This window comes from Phytophthora infestans, genomic scaffold (assembly GCF_000142945.1).
Source record: "Phytophthora infestans T30-4 supercont1.11 genomic scaffold, whole genome shotgun sequence".
NCBI lineage: Eukaryota > Oomycota > Peronosporomycetes > Peronosporales > Peronosporaceae > Phytophthora > Phytophthora infestans.
In genome coordinates, this window is record NW_003303748.1 from 893,978 (window position 1) to 915,247 (window position 21,270).

Sequence of the window (21,270 nt, forward strand, 5' to 3'; positions counted from 1 at the left end):
CATCAGTCTTACACTTTTCTGGTATGTCCGACTTGACTTTCTCTGCTTCTTCTTGGCCGGCGTAGACGTGCGCGGTTTCGTCTTATGCCTGGGATTGCGCAGGTACTATGCTACCCGATCTTGTGTAGGTTGGATACAACCAGGAAGCTCGTTCAGGTGTGTTCGCGCAGTCGCTTGCCTTCTTCTTCTACACATTATTTTGATAGCGCTATATCGGCGTGTGATTCTGCTTGTGCAACCAATGGAGCTCGCCGTTCGGCGTGACAGCTCGTATCTCAGGCAATCACTTGGATACTGGCACTGCAGCAGCTGTGAAATTGTTAGCAAAAGTAATTATGACATTCCTGGCAGGCAAATTCAGCGACAGGAAAGGAGGGCTAAATGTAAAGGTTTTGTTTAGTTATAACCGAATTCACTGCTATTCCAGAAGATCACACTTCTTCCGCGACGCCTAGCCATGAATCCAAATAGTGGCGAATGCAAAGGCGTTCATCTCGGCAGAGACAGATTAGCTGACAAAACAGCTCAAGAGGCCCCAGAAGATGACGAAGATGCTTCGAATGATGCAAGGATGGGATTTCTCCAGTTTGGGGTGTTTTGCATCTTCATGGGCTCCAAAGGGGTAATAATGATGATAGTGTCGTAGCTGGAGGCAGGGGATCATATGTCGAGCGCTCGGAGGTCGACAGAAAGCTACACTTGCTCAAGAACCAATACTCTACAAGGATTACAGCTATATTGTACTTTTGTATTGTTCTCACTCTTATTTGTTTTCTTCAGAACGTACCAATGATCGATGATTTACTGGACGCACTTTTACATGGCCATGCAAATTTAAGCCGAGGGATTTTGACGCATATCTGGTACTGGAACTCGCTATGGGTATCACGCAGAGGGAGATTTGTTAAGTAAACACATTCTTTCGGTCAGCGCGTGTTCCCTGAAGCCATGGCACAAAATCTATTTCAAGCAATTTGAAGCCACTGGCGTATTTCAGCACCCTTGGAATCCAATACTAAAATCCAACGACACACTCTGATACAGCGGATATCATTCTAAGCACTTGCAAAAAAGCCCTAAGAGGTAGCCGCTCCAAATGACATTTCTCGATGGACGAGAGCTCCGTTAGAACGCAAGCGCGAACGAAGGTAAAGTCATACATGACATTAACCCCAGACCAGTACGCCATATGTAAGGATCTGCTCAAGAACATCAAGTGATTAGTCCAGCCACACATCAAGACGATACAACCAGCTTCATATCCAAGGCTTTGCGCAGCGGAGCCGACAGTGCTCCACAGCCAACCGTTCACTGCATGTCGAGGTAGCTAGCAAACACAGAGAACATAACGATCAATGTCAGTTTCCGATTTACCTCCAAGTCCGTAAGCAGCCCTTACACTTGGTAGCACTTGCGATACAACGCTTCGCTTCTCCGCCCTCTTCCGTCCGTCCGAGGCTCCCGTCCGCCTCCAGCTTTTATTTCAGGGGGAGGGGTGTCGTGGTGCATTGTCCCACAACCCTTCCAAGAGTGCCACCCGATTGGTTGGCAGCGCCGTAGCGTATATTCCGTGCGCACGCAGCAAACAGTCAGTGATTTGCTGTGTGCCCCGTGAGTGTAACCTCTGCGCGGTTGCCGCTTGCGTGCAAGTAGTAGTAGTCTCCGTGCTACGAGGCCGTCGTAAGCTAGCGCCGACTGAGCTGCACCCGGTTAGTACCTGCAAGTCGTTGGCTCCTGGAATTGACGGAAGCGGCTCTCCGGGGAGTAGCTGCGACTTCAGTGATTGATTTGGCCTAGGAGCTTGCGCGCCCAGATCATCTAGTGACGACGTTGGACACCAGCGTAGGCGCAATGGATACCGAAAGTGTCCAGCAGATGTTTGCTTCGCTTGCAGCTATGATGCGCGAGCAGCAACAGTTCTTAGCACAAACTGCAGAGCTACAACAACAAATGGCAGCGACGCTTCAGCAGCAGCAGCAACAAGTGCCAGCCCCACAACAGCAGCCTGTGGATGCGGCGCCGGCTCCTGATACAAGGGAGTATCGTGCAGAGGGCATCACAATGCCCACGTTTTACGGCACGAAGGACGCCGACGTAGCGGACTACATGTTCAGCGCGCGGCTGTACTTTGAGTCGAAGAATATCCAGTACGGTGACGAAGCTCCACAGCAACGGCCTTTGTCATTGCTGGTGGCCAATCTCAAAGTCCCCGCTGCTGCGTGGTACCGCGAGTTCGTCTCTCACGAAGGCAACTTCCTGCAGTCGGTGGCTCAGTTTGAAGAGTAGCTGACGAGCGAGTTCACGGCGCCAGACAAGCAAGAGCACCTCCGGGATAAGCTGTTAAGTTTGCTACAGAAAAACTTGGCCTGCCTTGAAGACTACGTTTCCAGCTTTCGCAACATTATCTGCAAAGTGGAGGACATGTCAGACATCGACAAGGTCATGCACTTCCAGAAGGGGCTCTCGGTAGAGATCCGTCAAGAAGTCAAGCTGCGCCAATTTCGCAACACGACCGATGCCATCTCGTTTGCGCTGATGTACGACCGCACCCACTCCGTCGGTGCTCGGAGGCACGGAAAGGATTCAACTCACGTGCCTGCACGTCAACCGCCCCGAGCATCCGTCGAAGAACCGACGCCGATGGAGATTGGCAGTTCACGGTTTGTGTCACGTGATGAGTGCATGCGAAACAACTTGTGTTTCTATTGCAAGGAACCAGGTCATCGTTTATCCAGTTGCCGCAAGAGTCAAGGTCGCAATGTCTCGCGTGGCCCCTCCACTCGAACTCGTGGGCAGCCATCCTTTAGCGCCCATCAGAGCACCTTCCGTCGTGTCGTGGAAGACGAGGGCGACGACGACAGCAGTGACGAGGTGGAAGTAATGCAGAGCATGCAGCTGAACATGGTGGCTGCGCGGCTGAATGATTCGGTCTCATCGTCCCAAGGACTGTTGCGGCTGGATGGAGTGATGAACGAACAGCCTGTACGGATCCTTATCGACAGCGGCGCCGAGCAGAACATCGTGCGTCCCGGTCTTGCTCGACATGTCGTCGATGCCGCCAAGGTCACAGCGGAGCGCTTTGACGGCTCTACCACACCGACTCGTGTGGCGCAACGTTGTTTGGAGTCGCTGACCTTTGCGGGTCGTGCCTTCAGTGATGTCCCTCTCATTAAGTGGGAAGTGTCGAACAATCAAGACGTGATTCTTGGTCATCCATGGCTCGCCCAGTTCAACCCAGATATTGATTGGAAGACCGGTGAAATGCACTTCAGAAAGCAGAGAATAGCGTGCGACTACCGCTCGCTACACGTTGGTGACCCGACGCCTGAGCCTGCAACTGGTGCCGTGAAAGTGAAGCCCGAATTCCGTCAGCACCCGCTCCCCGTCAACTTGCGACAGCAGCTGGATGCTTACACCAAGGCCGGGTATTTTCATTTGCCGTTAGGTCCAAGTGGGCTGTCAATGGTCGACCACGCTTTAGCGAGACCTCATAAGGAAGACACAGCAGCAGGCTCTGCAGATACGGCCGTTTTGTCTGTCTCGGCTGCTCACTTCGTGAAGAAAGTGCAAGCCCATGAGTACGCTGAACTATATCATGTGACGGTGAAGACATCACCGAAGGTGAGGGAAGTGCCATCACCGCTGCAAGTGGTGCTCGACGAATATGCCGACGTCTTTCCAAGTGAGCTTCCACCTGAACTCCCTCCACATCGATCGATCGAGCACGAGGTAGTGCTCAAACCAGGAGCGAAACCTAGTAACCGCGCTCCGTTTCGGCTGTCAAAGGTGGAACAAGCCGCATTGGAGCTCTTTGTGGCTGATCTGCTGAAGAAGAACTGGATTCAAGTATCAGACTCGCCATGGGTCAGCAACATCTTTGGGGTTCCAAAAAAGGATCCAACTACTGGCAAGTTTCCGTCACGGTTGGAGTGGTTGCGCTCTGCAGATCCCCACATGCCAATTCGCTGGGTTATTGACTATCGGCTCGTCAACGCTGCTTCTGACGTGGCGAAGATCCCGCTACCCCACATTGAGGAGCTATTCGATCAGATGGAAGGTGCGACGGTGTTCTCCATCCTCGATCTGGCTAGTGGGTACCACCAGATGCGTATGTCGCCTACGTCCAAGCAGTTCACAGCCTTTCGTACCAATCACGGGATTTACGAGTGGAATGTTGCCCCCATGGGCCTTGCTGGCATGCCGGGCACTTGGACCCGTCTGATGCGAAAACTCTTGCATTCTTTTCGCTTTGTGGTGGTTTACTTGGATGACATTTGTATCTTCTCGCGCTCCATGGAGGAGCACGTGGAGCATTTACGTCAAGTTTGTGCGGTGCTTCGTACCAACAAACTTTACGCTCGGCCCGACAAATGTGACTTCGGCCAAAGCTCTGTAGACTTCTTGGGCCACACAATTTCTAGTAAGATGCGCTTTACAGCAGCCCAGTGCTCGACTTGTGGGTTCTCCATGAAGCGAGAAACGTGAGAGCACATCGTTGCACTTCAGTCCGACCTTCTGTGTGAAGAAAGCCACGGGTGGGTGGCGCATCGTTCATGCCTTCAACATGCTGAACGACGCTACCATTCCTGCCCAGACGCCGATTCCTCGGAAGGACATGGTGCTCGACGCAATGTCATGTCGACGCCCGCAAGACTCGTGCTATCGCAGAATGGAGGGAGCCTGGTAACGTCCAAGAGCTGCTGCGCTTCTTGGGGCTTGCCGGGTACTATCACCGGTTCATTCATGGTTTTGCGCAACTGGTGTTGCCACTGAGCTCTCTGGTGAAGCAGAACGTGGACTGGGTCTGGGAGGAACCCCAACGGCGCGCTTTCAATGCCATCAAAGTGGCGCTCCAGCAGGCTCCCGTCCTCCGTTTACCCGACTTTGGCAGGCCCTTCATTGTCACGACAGAAGCTCGGCGTTCACGAACTCAACTGGCCCGTGCATGAAAAAGAACTCTTTGCAATCAAGCAAGCGCTCACAAGGTGGCGCCACTACTTGCATGGGACCCATTTTGACGTTGTCACGGATAACTCGGCTTGCAAGTGGTTTTTACAGCACCCTCAAGTCTCTGGACGACTGGCTCGGTGGCTTGACTTCTTTGCATCATTCGACTTCAAGCTACATCACCGGCCCGGTTCACAGAATGTGGTAGCTGACGCCCTCTCACGTCCACCGACGGCTTCAGCTACGCCAGGGGGAGATGCCATCACGACTATATCGGTCTGTGTACTCCGATTTTTTTGCGCTACATGTGAAACTATTCGGCAGTCCAGTGCGCGACGCATGGCAACGACGGATAAGCTGCTGAGCATATCGTCGCACGATCAAGCGATTATGCTAAGCACCAAGCACCCGGCATCACCTGCATGTGTTGTTGGGGCTTCACAGAAGCAGATCCAGATGAACGCTGCGGCAGTTGACCCTACGACGACGGTCAGTTCCATCCAACTCGATAGGGCCACGAAGAAATCGTATCAGAAGGCCTACACGAGCGACCCTGCCTACAAGAAACAATGGCGTACCAAGACCAATAGCAGCGACTACGAGTTGCTCGATGGACTGATCTACTTGAAGGGTAGTGACAGCGTTCGACGTTTGTGCGTACCGAATGATCGACAACTGCGCTTGGATGTCATCCACAACGTTCATGATGCCGCCATCATGGCACACCCTGGTGTTCGCCGCACGCAGTTAGCCGCTGCGCAGTGGTACTACTGGCCTGGCATGGATATTGACATCAAGGAGTACGTTCGAAGCTGTGAGTCCTGCATGAGATACAAGTCTAGCACAGGTCGTAAAGCGGGCAAGCTTCAACCAATTCCATTGCCATCGGCATGTTGGGACGTGGTCTCTACCGACTTCATCACGCATTTACCAGTATCGGATGGATTCGATGCGATTATGGTGGTTGTTGACAAGTTGTCCAAGAGGCCAGTGTATATCCCGACACACACAACGGCTACTGCGGAAGATACAGCGAAGCTGTTCTTTAACAATGTCATCCGATACTATGGCATCCCGTCGACCATCATTTCCGATCGAGACCCAAAGTTTACATCCAAGTTTTGGTCGGCCTTGACAAGCTTGATGAAGATCAAGACTGCGATGACCACGGCGCACCGTGCTCAAGCCGACGGCCAGACTGAACGCCAAAACAGGACGTTGGAGGACTCGCTGCGATGCTCCATCTCATATCACGGCAACGATTGGAACGAGTATCTGCCGATGATTGAGTACGCGCACGCAACCTTAGCTTCTAGCTCGTCCAAGCTGTCTCCATTCTTTGTCGACACCGGTCGGGAACCCAAGAATCCTCTGAGTTCCGTTGACAATGGAGAACCTGTAACAGTGTCGAGAGTGGAGTATGATTCGCGTTTCGTGCATCATCGCCAGGAAGTGATTGAGCGGGCTCGACAAAATCTGATGGATGCTCAAGCTGCTCAGAAGAAGTTCTATGACAAGCGCCGCGCCGACAATCCTTTCAAGGTTGGGGATCTAGCGCTGTTGTCCACACAGGACTTGAGCATCTCTCATGCTACTGCTGACACGTCACTACGTTCGCGCAAGTTCATCCCACGATTCATCGGCCCATATACCATTCTGGAGCTACATGGCAATGTTGCCTTACTGGATCTACCCGCGAATCTCAAGCATCTCAGCGCGCGCTTCAATATCGATAAGCTGAAGGTCTACAACAGCAATCCGGACCAATTCCGTGTGCGTGTGATCCCAAAGTCAACACCGGTGGTGTTCGACGAGGATGGCGAAAAACTCCATGTTGTCGAAGCTCTGATCCGGAAGCGCATGCTCAACCGGACGCCAGAGTACTTGGTCAAGTGGCATGGGCTTCCCTCTCATGAAAACACTTGGGAGCGTGAGCGTGACATCAAGCATGTGAGCCACTGGAAGGACTTACTCAAGGACCTTCGTCAACGCAACAGCGCAGCTCGTGCTTTGCAAAAGTCTCTTCGTTAGGGACTTTTCGGTACTAGTCCGTATCCAGAAGGGTTACGGTACTACCAACTTTAACTTCATATTGCGGCTTCAAGGTTCAAGATATCGTGGCTAAGTCAAGTCGGGGGGAATGTAAGGATCTGCTCAAGAACATCAAGTGATTAGTCCAGCCACACATCAAGACGATACAGCCAGCTTCATATCCAAGGCTTTGCGCAGCGGAGCCGACAGTGCTCCACAGCCAACCGTTCACTGCATGTCGAGGTAGCTAGAAAACACAGAGAACATAACGATCAATGTCAGTTTCCGATTTACCTCCAAGTCCGTAAGCAGCCCTTACACCATACGGCTTTGTGCGGTAGTGGACTGGGACACATTGTACGTCCACGCATTGTGGGACAACGGACCGGGTCTAATTTAGGAGCTACCACCTGGGGAAAAATACTTGTTCAATTCTTCCCGATTTTGCGGATACGTTTTCTACTATTGCGATCTGTACCTCGGGTTGAGTTTGACACAGACTCAGCATCGTCGGTTTAATCACTATGGCTGGCCACCAAACAAAGCTATAGCAGTCCCTGGAATGTATTATACGACTGGACGTGTAAACTTTTTTCACACTAGACACGTATTTAAAAAAGTGTTACTCATGGTCGCTGATGGTGATATTCGTTTGTCGAATACTGTACGATCCAAAGTTTTGTAATATATGGAAACGAGTTGAGGTGTCAGAATCCAAAGAACGGGCTGTAAAGATCGACCGAACCGTGATGATCGCGGAGGTGGACCCAGTACGAAGATAGGAAAACTAGTGGAGGCGCACAACCGTTCTTATTGCGCCAAGCAGGCAAGGAGGATCGCATTCCGTTCCCATCAGTGGCCCCGTCGTGGTTTCTCCACATGCAGGCTGTTGTATTCAAGGATACAAAAACAGGTTTTTTAAACGAAGGCCTAAGCTGCGACGATGGTGCAGCAATTTCTGTTTGCAGAAGCCATCAGATGTACTCAGGGTCGTGGCCGAATTGTCATGATAGAACCGAGCCATACTGCAAGTAACATCTACCATTATGTGTGTTGATCAACTACACGGAGTAGAAACACCACCCAGCGAGAACCAACCCGCCTCATGGTGACTCTTTTCACTTGGGCACTTGTCATTTGCATAATCGACGTATTTGTACCGATGAAACCGGTCGAATGGCGGGAGTACAACGCAGAGGCTGCGCGCCTGCAACCTGATAACTATACGGGAGCTAACTGTGCCTGCGTGACCTAGACCTGCGGAGGCTAGCAGATCGAACACGCCGGCTAAACCCAGCAGAGTAATAAAAGGACCATAAGCAGTCACGTGCTGGTACGGAGCCCTAAACAAAACACGATTGACCTGTCGGTTGTGCTGGATGCGAAGTGTGGCATTGAAGACTGACATGGGTTGCACTTATGTAAGAAATGTTATCACGTCAGCAACTTCGCCATTTTTCCATAACTGACACGGCCTTCATTAGAGGGCGTCTACTGGTCAACGTGCGCTCTGTGCTATATCAACGATACATTAGAAGGAAATCCATCAACCACCCCATCTGAAGCTCTAAATGAAGTCCGCCGCTCTTATGAGGCGGTCATTTACGCTAGGCTAACGTGGGTCGGTATGCCCCGAGAATTCTGGATCGTCGATGCAGCTCATAGGTCTTGAATGTGAAAGAAATCAGGAATCTGCTTTCATGTGATTAAGTCCACGCAATTGGCTGGCTGCCCTGTCCAGGAATGCCGGATCTGTAACAGCGATTTGTGACACCGACAGCCCAAAGGCGTACTATCCGAAGATCGCACAGAAACAATGCACCAGAGTTGCCTGAAATCGCAGAAATTGCAGATGGAGAAGTCTGTTCTGGACCATTCACATTGTAGGATTTACGCAATGGTCCTCGCCGGAATACCATGACACAACACACACAGTCGTCCAACAGACATAATCGCGACACTAGACCTGGTAGCTTTGCCACCTATACCGACCAACGTCAACGAATAAAGCACTGTGACGCTGCAACCAGAGCGTTTTTACCAAGTAACCATTCTTTGTCTATCTCGACCAATTCAGCCTTCTGAAATCCACTAGTCTGCTTCCTATGTCGAGGAAATACCATCGGTCAGTAGAAAACTACTGATCTGTCCCCAACGCGGCGCTGCCTGCACAACTACTGATTTCACAGCTACTGGGGTGCTGTTAAATTCGCATTTGCATTTTCTCTTAATTCTGCCTCGTTTGGTGTTAAGTTCGCATTTGCATTTTCTCTTAGTCCTGCCTCGTTTGGTCTATCAGTCTCTGACTCCGGCGCGTTGGCTGCTCGCGACGCTGGGTTCGTCTTCCCTGCGTAGATTGATAGACCCAGACGAAATTGACTGACTCGTGTTCGAACACCATCTTTAGGCGCGCTGGCACGTTGGTCCCACGTCAACTCTGTGTACCCCACCCATTGAATAAGGTAGTATACGAAGTTATTGACCCACCGTTTGGCGTATATTCTTTCTACCTCGAAGAGCTGAGCATTGTCTCCTCTACGAGCTCGGCGCTCGTTTGCAAAAAGACCTCCTCCTCTACTGACAACGTCACGTAACCCACCACCTATGGACGATGCACGCTCGGCGTCCAGCTCTCGGTCGACTTCGTTCGGTATGCTAACTTCTCTGCTTAGACGAAGCTGCCAAAAGGAGCCGTCCAGACGGCGCTGGATCGTTCGGGCGTAACGCTGTCGGGGGTTGAGCGGAGGCATCGACCAAAATGGCGAATGCCACCGAAGTGCACTCCACAAAAACAACCATATAAATAAAGGCGTTTTGAGCAGCTAAAAAATAGTACACCGAATTAACATGTTGACGTTGAAGTAGCTGGGTACACGACGTATCCAGCTGGTTACTCTCAGGGTACGTTAGTAGAGTTCTATCTACTCACAGAGATTGACTCCCCAGTCCGTTTGCTGCTGATATTTATTGAGAGTGAGGATCAGTAAGATAATCTATTGGAAAGAAATACCTTAATTATTAATCAGCAGTCAACGATTGCAACTGTTTGTGTCGTTAGTTTCCTTATTTGTGTTGGAAACTCAGTGTCTGCAATATTGGTTCGCGTCGCGTATACTCCCCCATACTTTTGGCTGGAGCATCAACTTTTGCGTCCTCCCTCAAAACACCCATGCTTTTAGCTGTAGCGATGTCAGAAAGATCTACCACGAAGGGAGAACTCCCATAATTCGGAGACGGCTTTCGAGGCATGGTACGCTTAGGGCAAAAGCGGTTTTGCTGAAGGCAGCAGAAATGTAGTTATGATTAGAGTTAGGTACGGATCGAACTTTATCAGTTTCTACTGATTGCCGTCTTTTCTGCGCCGCGTTGGGGACAGATCAGTAGTTTTCTACTGACCGATGGTATTTCCTCTCCTATGTCACACCGCATTCCACAGATGATAGGTTGGTTTTCCCGTTCGCCACGTGTTTTAGCATGCTTCGATGTCTCTGAAGATTCCGCGCAGTCCACTAACGCACCACGGCAAGCTCGTACACGTAAAGTAGCCCCAAATACTTCAAGCAGGCATGAAGGAAGATGGTCTGCACCGCCACCTGGGAGAAGACGAAACCAATCACCAGTCCCACTACCGCTGAGCCGTATGCGGCTACTTATAACATCTCCACAATTGCGGTCTTGCCTGATTCCACGTCATTTGTATTTTTGTCTTGTAGGTATCCCACGTGCCGCTTATGTGAATTTTGCGGCCCTTTGAAGCCCTGCAACTGGCCATAGACACCGACATGCTAGAATCCTCGTGGTCGCCAGCCAGATACAGCACCAGCAAAATCGAATGTATAATGGACCTCCCCCCATACGGCTTACAGACCGGCGCGAATGCGGTTAGCGCTGCCATCTTGAAACCGATGCCACGTCGAGCCCAATGAGCAGCTTCGCCAGATCCAAGCCGTATGTATGCCACAGAGTGCATAACGTTGCATTCTTGTCTGCATTTGAGTCGCCGCTCTGTCCCTCGCCACCGGCTTCACTCCAATAGTAGCCATGGAGCGATCGGCAACCACTGTCAACGGAGCACAACATCGACAAACTTGTTCATGCAAAGCGATCCACATAGGGCACACGTGCCGGCGTGAGCGTGGTGATTGCTGCTAGCTCAAACCCAGCTACCACCTGAAGCACCATGACCAGTATCAGTAGCTGCACATCGTCGGGGCCGCGATTTAGCAGTCGTCGACGACGCTCATACGCATCTCTACAGCTCTGTCACTCCCCACAGGTAGTAGCCATGCAGCTTCTCGACACTGATGACGACAGCATCGATGAAGGTGTACACGTCAATCGTCTAGACGGCAGAATGTTTACTACCGGTCCTACCGCCACCGTTGCGTAAGGTGAGGGCATCCATTTGTTGTTTCAGTCCATTCCACTAGCATGCAATAATAACGGAGAGACTAGCTTACCCTCCGCTCTGTCGGATTTTCCTTAGCTGTTGTATATTTTGGTGCATATTGTGAATTATATCCAATTTTGCCGTTTTTGGTCCTATTTTATATGTCACTCGAATACAATTTTCCTGCTTCGCCCACATTTCGTACGAAGTGGATTTTCTTTCAAGGCAAGTCAATAACAGATTTGCGCTTTTACGCACGAGTAGGGATCGAGCAATAAAATGATTGCAAAACTTTTTACGGTGTTAAAATTATAACCATATACCGATCACAATAAAACAAATATTTTTTTTAAATCTTTAACAATTATGTTCACTTCCTGCATTTGACTTAGGATTAGTAAGCAAGTTAATAAGAGCTCCTCGACGGACAATCATTATCATTGCAATACGACCAGGCTCAATAATCACCTTTTTAGTGGATCAACACCGTTATTTTTTCCCGATCCCTGGAACCCACAATATTTGGTATGGGCTAAATCACGTTCAAAATTTAGGCTAAAAAGCTCAAAGCTTCCGTAGTTTGTTCACTATTAAGCATGAAAAGCTGTTATTCGGAGCCCATCTCTGATAAATCTACATTGTGGCGTTACTCGAGTCTTGTTAAAAGCGCAAGACACAACCTCCAGACTACCTAGCAGGTTCAGCATAGGGCTCATCATGTTCGCTTGCGCGTACAAACTTGTCACTTTGTCGGTTGAAGAGTCCCAGCCAAAGGTTGTAGAGCCGTGCAAACGAGTTTCTTGTTCTGCATTCTGGCAGCAAAAGGTGATCACACGCCACCTTTAGCGCCACCAGCACCATCGCTATTTAGATGTGGATATGCCCGGCGGAGTGACTTCGCCGTGATAGTGAAAGTGGTCACTGTACCAGCAGCCAAGGTACCAGGAGCTGCTACCTTTAAGCCCTTCAGACCAAGTCGGACACCATCAAAGTAAAACGCCAACAAGCTCCAGCTCTCAAGTTGTGCGTCAATACCAAATAGTGTACCGTCCATGACGTCTAGTGCCATGATCTCGTGTAGGCAATTGAACGCCACCTTGTTCGACGTACCAGGCGAGGAAAGGTAGTAGTTGAACTGACGGAAGTACTTTGACACCATCGTCCGCCTTGTCGACATTGCTGGCGTTCGAAAGACTTTTATGCCCTTCTTAGGGAGGCCTTCAATTTCCGATCTTAGTTTGGAGATTTCGTTTTTGATTTTAGTTTTGGCTTGCTTTTGTCGTTGTCGGTAGCGCGCCTGGTTGATACGACAGCGCTCTCAGTGACGAATCTTCTCCTTAAAGGCGCTTTCCACCATGGCCTGTTGCAGCTCCGGGGGGGGGAGAATTTGGTCGGATACTTTGATGTTCTCACGGACGCAATGCACGGTCTCAAGGTCAGATAGTAGGCAATGCATTCGCTTTCTGCCCGGCGATAAATTACTCTCGCGAATAAGCTTGGCGATGGATGGCGATAGAGCGACGTTAATGATCGTCACGTGGGCGTTGGGACGGTTTTTGATCGGGTTCCTTTGAAAAGGTTGCTAGTAGGGCTCGTACCGGTGTGTGTGCGCTGAATAAGAATACGAGTGGCTTCGGGACTTCCACGTGGACCGCAGCACGACAGTACCGATCACTGTGTCGCTCAGGGTCGAGCGGTTGGGTGGGGTGAGAGAGGAGTAATTCATCGTTGTTCAAAACTCTAGCGGTTGAAGGGGCTTGGTATACGTTCTGTGATGGCCGAGTGAAATTAAAGAATGACAATTATTGAAGCTAGCTCGAGCAGAACAATACGGATTTGTTGAAACATACGGTGCTACGCAGTTTGCATGTACACAGTGAAGTAGGATGCCGTGGGTACTACACAGTTACTCGATAGCTTATTATATTTCACTGAGCGCTTTGTGCGTCTTTCAGAGAAGAGGAACAGTCGGATGTACATGTATCGTTTAATAGCTTCGATAGAACCGAATATCACGGATGTTGTCACGTGGCCAATTATTCAAATCCTAAAAGCTTTGTGATTGTCTTTTGTGACTAATCGTTCAAATGATATAACTATCCGATTCGACATATATGTATAAAGAACATGCCTATTTAACCAGAGGTCACCAACGTAATTATCAGGTTAACCGTACTCGTCCGACATCGAGTTTCGGATGAAAATGACCAACTGTACAAATCAAACTTTTCAGTTACATCCGTGGTTACAGTTAAACCTTACCCGGAAAAATTTAAAAAACCTTCAAGAATTTTTTTTATGGATCACTTTTCTGGATGATAGCATGTCGTTCATCATAATAATAACTTAAGAATTGTTCAGCGAATTAAACTGGAATACGATCTTAAATGGTCCGTAGTTAATCTAATACAAACGAAGAAGTTGCACTAGACCATCAATGTTTCAGGTATTCAGTTTTGGCCTCATTTCTTGGGCTCAGAGCTTAGGAGGCTCACCTTTTGAAAGTTTCAAGTTGAAACAATGAGAGGCCAATAAATCATGACAAGAAACGATAAATGATACCACACAAGGCTTCGCAACATCACCTGTTAGATTTTTAACTTAAGGTTTCGCTGTCCCAACCCACTGTAACCCACTTCAGCCCTCTGAAGTAAACACAGAAAACCCCGGGGATCCATTTACATAACTGTGCGAGCGGACTTCTGGGATCGGTTCTTCCTTACGCACACGGGAAAGGAAGAGAGTGGCTTCTAACGCTCGATGCATTGCGGCTGCATTAATAGCAGATTCAGTGCAATCATTTGGACGATTCAAATGTAGCCATTCCATAACTTGCACATGATTGTTTTTTGCAGCTTGACTCATTGCCTTGAGTGAGCAACCTTCACTTCGATGACTGTGTAGCCATTTCATGATCTTCAAAGCGCCCTTGGTAGCTGCACAATCCATTGCAACATGGGTGCATCCTTCTGTTCTCTTCGAATGTAGCCATTTCACAAGTTCCCAGTGGCCTTTGTCAGCCGCACCATCCATCGCGTTAGAGGTGCAACCTTCGCTACGGTTCGTTTGTAGCCATTTGACAACATCAAGATGACCCATGCGGGCAGCAGAGTCCATCGCATTTGTTGTGCACCCAGCATCAGTGTGTTGATGTAGCCATTTTACAACATCAAGATGTCCACCAAAAGCAGCTCCGTCCATCGCCTTTGTTGTGCAGCTCTCAGACCGATGAGAATGTTGCCATTTGACCACTTCGAGGTGTCCATTTGCAGCGGCAAAGTCCATGGCATCTGATGTGCATCCCTCTGTTCGAGTGTTATGTAGCCATTTCACCACCTCCAAGTGGTTGTTACTGGCTGCTAGGTTCATTCCTCTAGTCGAGCACTTCACGCCACTGCGTGCACCCCGCTTTCCGAATAAAATATTCGTGAACTCTTCCTGTGCACTACGAGCTTTGCGTTTTCTGGAAAACTCTGTCTTAAGAGATGGTGCTACTTCATGGAGGTACTTCACAACTTCCAAGTGGCCCTTCTTAGCGGCTTCATCCATCGCTAGTAACGTTTCTTTGCCCTCCCAGGTTGGCCGGAAGTACGGGCGGAACAGATCAATCATTTGGTTACAGCTAAACTCGAAGCAGAGCCACTGTACCACTTCCAGAAATCCTTTTTTGGCGGCAATGAGCATCGTCATATTCGAAATTTTGCCGGCCAGGTGCCCATCGCCAAGAACTCGAACGAGCTGCTTCAACGTGTAACGCTTATGTTTGCTTTGGAGTTTTTTTTGCTCGGAGTTACGAGGCCAATCCACATGTGAATGTAAATATTTGGCGACACCCAAGTGGCCGTTACAGGCTGCTACATGGATGGAGAGTGTTGCCTCCCCGCCTGTAGAGGTTATAGGAGGCGGACGCTTTTCATAATACGAATTTGTATACCCCCCATGATAGATATCATCGTTGTACCTCGTATCCTCGTCGCTGTCGGCATCTTCGTTGCTCCAATCGAGTTCAATTAGCCAGCGGACAATGTCTAAATGTCCATTCTCAGCTGCCTTGACCATCACTCCTGGGGGAATTTTGCCAACACGAATCAAAGTCTGCAACATGTTCAAATGGCCATTCGCAGCTGCTAGTTCCACGCCACAAAGTGGAACCCGTACAGCTTGATGTAGCAATCTTACCAGCTCCACGTCTCCACGAGCCATAGCAGCTTTCATAGTGCCTTTATTGTCGCGTTGGTAGTCTGTACCGAATTGATATAGCCATCTTACAATATTACTGTGGCCTCCAGTTGCGGCGTTGAGCGTGTCCTTGCCGCCCCAGGAAATGTTCCGAGGTTCTAATCCCGTATCTACGCCGCTCGTAGCAACAATATCCGAGTACGACTCGCTATCACAGAAATACTGTAGGATGTCCATAGCCCCCGCGGCTGCAGCCTCCTCTATCACTTGGACACTCACGCCACGTTCGGTAAATGTTCGAAAATCCACTTGACCATCGGTAAATCGCTGTTCTTGCAGGCCTCAACAAGCGAGAGCACGTACTTGCACTCTTTGTAGCTTTCTTCTTCGAGAAACAACCGCCGCGCGGACCAAAATGGGCTTTGGGGTGTCTTGACGCTCTCGAGACTGCTCCAGATGCGGTCTAGCAGCGCTATGGAGCCAAGCCGGGCCGCTTTATCGAGAGGTAACTCGACGGAAGAGTTTAGGAAGAGCGACACTGCGTCCACGACATGGGGTAGAGCGCCGAAGCCACGCTTGGAGCGGAAAACCACGCGCACAGACAGCAGCGGATCTGAGGCCATTTTCGCGTCTTTCGAAATATTAAATCAATTCATTTAAATTGACCCATTTTATAAGTACAAAAAGTTTATTTTACGAAAAGAACACAGATGTGTTTTTAGTTCAGGTCACCCCGCAGAACAGTTACCGGTAGACGGCCAGAAGAGGTAAAATACCGTATATTTTTTCCAATTCTCGAAAGCAATGTTTTGTTAGTAATACCGTTTAAAATAGTGTGAAATTGGTGGAAGCTGATAGCAGATACAGCAATCTCTCTCACTTCCTGTAACGGGGTACGTAGCACTAAGTGTACCCTGGTTACATGAAGTGTGACACTTCACACTTCAGGAGTATGACATGTCATACTCCGGGATATTTGGTACAAGGTACCAAGGTCATTCAAAACCAACCATTGGTTAAATGACATTTGCATTTCTATAGGTAACTGATAGTTTGTATTAACCTCAAACTTAACCTACCTATAAATATACTCAGTTTACAATCTACCTTATTTAGGTCACTTCGCTCTCTTTAATTAAAGAGGGGACCTGTGAACTGCCGTTCACTGAGAGTTTGTATACTCTCGGAAGATAACTTCCTCTAGCGCAAGGTGCTGTGTGACCCCGTCACACTTGGTAGCACTTGTAGTCAATCCACGCCATCGCGGGTAGACTACCTGAGCCTCCGAAGTTCGTTGCCATGGATAGGAACGACTTCTCCCATATGAACGACTCTCAGTTCGAGTCGGTTCGGAAGATGGCAGGCATCTTCGGGATGGAGGCCCTGCAGAGCCTGGTGGTATCAACACCGGCTGAGCAGCTCGAGCGCGTCAATGCATTCGACGCGTACGAGCAGGGCCTCATCGCGCATGTGCGGGAGAACCTGCAGGCTCCGGCGGCGGAAGCAAACCCGCCTCACCCGAAGCCAATACGGCTGAAGGTAAAGCCGTATGAAGGGAAGGAAGGCGAGAACCTTCACTTCTGGGTCCGAGAAGTAGAGCTCGCGATGGACGCGGCTCTGATCTCGACCGAGCAACTGCGTGTTGCTTTTGCACTCTCCAACCTTAGCGGTCGTGCTAAGAGTTGGGTGTACACTCGGGAAGCGACATCCCCCTGGATGTTTCACATCCTGGGCTCAGCTGTGCGAACAGCTCCGAGCCGCGTTCCTCCCGGCGAACTACGAGTACCGCCAGCGTTCGCGCTTCCTCGCGTGTAAACAAGGAAGACGCGAACTGCACGAGTATGTGCAAGAGATACGGGAGCTCACGGCGTCCCTAGTGGGAAACCCACTCAATGAACACATCAAGATGACTGTGTTCATGGACGGCCTTCGAGTGGGCCCCGCACGCACTCAGCTGTTCCGGGTGCAGGCAAGCACCCTTGAAGAGGCGATTCAAGTGGCTCTTCAAGAAGAATACAGCCATCGCCAGGCGCGTACGCCGGCCTCAGCGTGGCCTGGGAGTTCCTTGTCGGCTCCCGGTCGAACAAGCCCCAACGGACCAGTTCCCATGGAACTCGGGTCCGCCGAACAGCGTGACATCCGCTGCTTCGGCTGTGGGAAGATGGGCCACTTCAAGCGCGACTGTCCCGCGGAAAGACTCCGCAGACGGTCCTTCCCCAAGCCCGTCCTCAAGGGTCGCTGGCAGAAGCCAGGATCCCGGGGACAGGGGAACGCAGGGAACCAGTAGGGGCGGGGCGCCCTACTGGGGAAGACCTAAGTCTTCGTGATGGGTGCGCGGGTGGCGCGTACCACGAAGACTTAGCCCCTGAGAGTCTTCGCACTCTCGAATCGGCGAAGAGCAGCGGCGGGTTGCTCGTAGTACACGGATGTGTACGGGGATACGATCGTCCCTTTAGAATCTTGATTGACTCTGGGGCGTCGAAGAATTTCGCACGCCGCCAGACGGTTGCTCGTAACAGCAACAAGTTGTCCGAAGCTTTGAGAGAAAGCAAGGGCAACGGGACGGTGTCAGTGCGACTGGCCGACGGGAAGGTCGTCACTGTCCCCAACGTCCAAGTGGATCTGGCTGTCAAGTTTGAAGACTTTGACAGCCTCGAACAGTTCACTGTTCTCGATATGGATCCATATGATATGATCCTGGGCATCCCCTGGCTTGAGAAGCACGAACCCCTGGATCGACTAACGAGGCAAGGCAATCGGTGCCAGCCGCCCTGCGCAGTCCGACAGAGCATTGGGTGAGTCATGTTCCCACCTCTGTCAGGACCCGGGGCGCCCGCGAGGGCTGCCAGGGTACCAAAGCATCCGGCAGATGCTTGGGAGTCGTCGACGTATATGACGACTCCGAGGATGTTTGATGGTGGCCGCGCCCAGAAGAGGCGCCGGCCAAGTGGGTAACTTAGGTCCACAGGCGGGTAACTTAGTTCCGCAGACAGCTGCAGCTGTCATGAACACTGAGAACAGCGTGTTCAGAGTGGGTAACAGAGTTCCACTCACGGTCGCCCAGACCATAACTGAAGAGGAAGACGTCGGATACGCTTCCTGTGTGAGTAACACAGTGCCACACGCGGTCGCCCAGACCTTAACTGAAGAGGAAGGCGTTGAACACGCTTCCTGTGTGGGTAACACAGTGCCACACGCGGTCGCCCAGACCTTAACTGAAGAGGAAGGCGTTGAACACGCTTCCTGTGTGGGTACAACAGTACCACACGAGGCCACGAGTGCCTCGGATGTTGTAGCGACGACATCCCTAGACGTGGGCAGCAAAGCTCCCCGTCACAGAAGCCGTCGGCAAAGACGCCGCCGCCGCCTCAAGTCGGATCCGAACTTCGTTCCGATCGACGTCGCTTCAAGCGACTCGGAGTCCAGGGCCCGGGCTCCTCCGACAAGGCCGGTGGAAGAGTGTTATCACATCTTCGATAGCGAGACGGGTTTACCCGTCAAGGCATCTGGTGTCCACTTGGAACCGTTGCCAGAGGTTGCAGAGATACTGAACCTCGAGGAAATGACGGCTGAGTCTTTCCTGGCCAACCTCAAGGCTGGAGAGATCGCTGAGATGGTACTCATGAGACCTGAGACCACTCAGGAGGAGCTGAACTCCTCCTCTGTCTTGGACGAGAACGTCCTGGAAGACATGAACAAGCAGCGTCAGGCGCGCTTGGGTTCTGAGATTCTCAAGAACCCCAAGGATCCGGTGTATCCTTTGGTGACGGAGCATGCGGACGTGGTGAATAAACACCCACCGACCCAACTCCCACCGGATCGAGGCGTACGGCACGAGATTGATCTCGTGCCCGGCACAAAGTATTGTGTCACGAGGCAATGGCCTCTCCCGCGCGAACAGTGCGAGGTCATTGATGCCTTCTTCGCCGCGAAAGCGAAGGCAGGCATGGTGCGGGAGTCGAAATCCCCGCACTCGACGCCGACTTTCTGCGTTCGTAAGCCGAACGGAAAGTGGCGTCTGGTTCACGCTTATAACAAGCTGAACAACGCAACGGTGCCGGCCCAAACACCGATCCCACGAAAGGATGTGTTGTTGAACAACATGGCCGGGAGCGTACTGTACAGTGCGCTGGATTTGGTAGACGGATACTACCAAATCCTGATGCGAGAGAGTGACATCCCGCTCACCGCGGTAAGCACTCCAAGCGGCATGCTTTGGGAGTGGCTCGTCATGCCGCAGGGCTTGTCTAACGCCCCGGCGACGTTCAATCGCCTGGTGACGCAATTGTTCCGCCCTTTGCGTACCTTCGTACAGACGTACTTCGACGACATTTTCGTCCATAGCCGTGCCGAGGGAGGCAAGACGGCCATGGAGGTGCATCTAGGACACCTCCGTCGAGTGTTGGACGTGATGCGAGCGAACAAGCTCTACGCCAACATCGACAAGTGCGTTTTCGCGTCACCAGAGATCAAAGTTCTCGGTTGCTTCGTAAGCAACGTGGGCGTTCGGGCTGACCCAGACAAGGTCAAGGCCATAGCAGCATGGCCGACGCCCCGATCCCAGAAGGATCTTCGAAAGTGGTTGGGTTTGGCCAACTACCTTCACAAGTACAGCGCTGGGTACGCGGGCTTCGCTAAGCCCTTGTCGAGCCTCCTTCAGAAGGACGTCGACTGGCGCTGGGAGCAAGAGCACCAGGATGCTTTTGACAGCATCAAGGCCAGTCTCCAAGAGGCCCCTGTCCTGGCTCTGCCGGACGAGACGAAGCCGTTTAGCGTCGTCTGCGATGCCTCCGATTACGCCATCGGGTGTGCATTGCTGCAGGACGACACGGCTGGACAGGAACGAGTCATCTCATTCCAGTCCAGGCAGCTCAAAGCCGCCGAGCGGAACTACCCTGTCCATGACAAGGAGCTCCTGGCAATGAAATATGCCCTTGTGAAGTTCCGTGTTCACCTTCTGGGCTCTACGCCCTTTGTGATCTACACAGACCACGCGTCCTTGAGGACGGCGACTAACTCGCCTCACCTCTCCCAACGGATGGCGAGGTGGCTGTCCTTCTTCGCGGAATATAACTTCCGCGTCGAGTACAAGCCGGGCAAGCTCAACGTGCTTGCGGACGCCCTCTCTAGGCGTCCCGACTATGAGTTGGCCCACATCACGCGGGTGACAACGGATCTATATGATCGGATACGCATGGCGTATCGGGACGATGAGGCTGTCGCGCCTATCGTCAAGTTCCTTAAGGCCGGAACGAGCGCGAAGTCCGACTGGCTCTCGTCGCGACAGCGCTCACGGCTCCACCGATATGAGTTGAAGGAGGGCCTTCTCTATTATCGGGTGGAGCCCACTGATCCTCCACGGGTGGTCGTACCCAACGACGAGGATCTGAAGTTCGACATCCTCGCGGAGGCGCATGACGCGCCCTCCAGCGGCCACTTGGGCCGCGAGAAGACCTTTCTGTCGGTCTCTCAGTCCTTCTGGTGGACCCACATGTACAAGTGGGTCGCCCGGTACGTCAAGACATGTGAAACATGCCAGCGGGTTAAACCCGCAGGGCACTCTTCGGCTCCACTACAGAGCCTGCCCGTACCGGCTGATTGTTGGAAGTCGATGAGTCTTGACTTCATCTTTGGGCTTCCCGCCGACGGACACGGCAACACCGGAATTATGATGTTCGTGTGTCGGCTGAGCAAGATGGTACATCTTGGCTCCAGTTCCCGTC

General features: G+C 51.3%; 1 protein-coding gene across 1 annotated transcript; it reads left to right on the forward strand.

Annotated features, from left to right (window-relative positions):
• Positions 1–1,896: 1,896 nt before the first annotated feature.
• On the forward strand, positions 1,897–2,290 carry PITG_07453 (uncharacterized protein; the record flags this gene model as incomplete). Its single annotated transcript, XM_002904427.1, has 2 exons — positions 1,897–2,231; positions 2,275–2,290. The coding sequence occupies 2 exons, from the start codon at positions 1,897–1,899 to the stop codon at positions 2,288–2,290; spliced, it is 351 nt and encodes a 116-aa protein (XP_002904473.1).
• Positions 2,291–21,270: the final 18,980 nt, after the last annotated feature.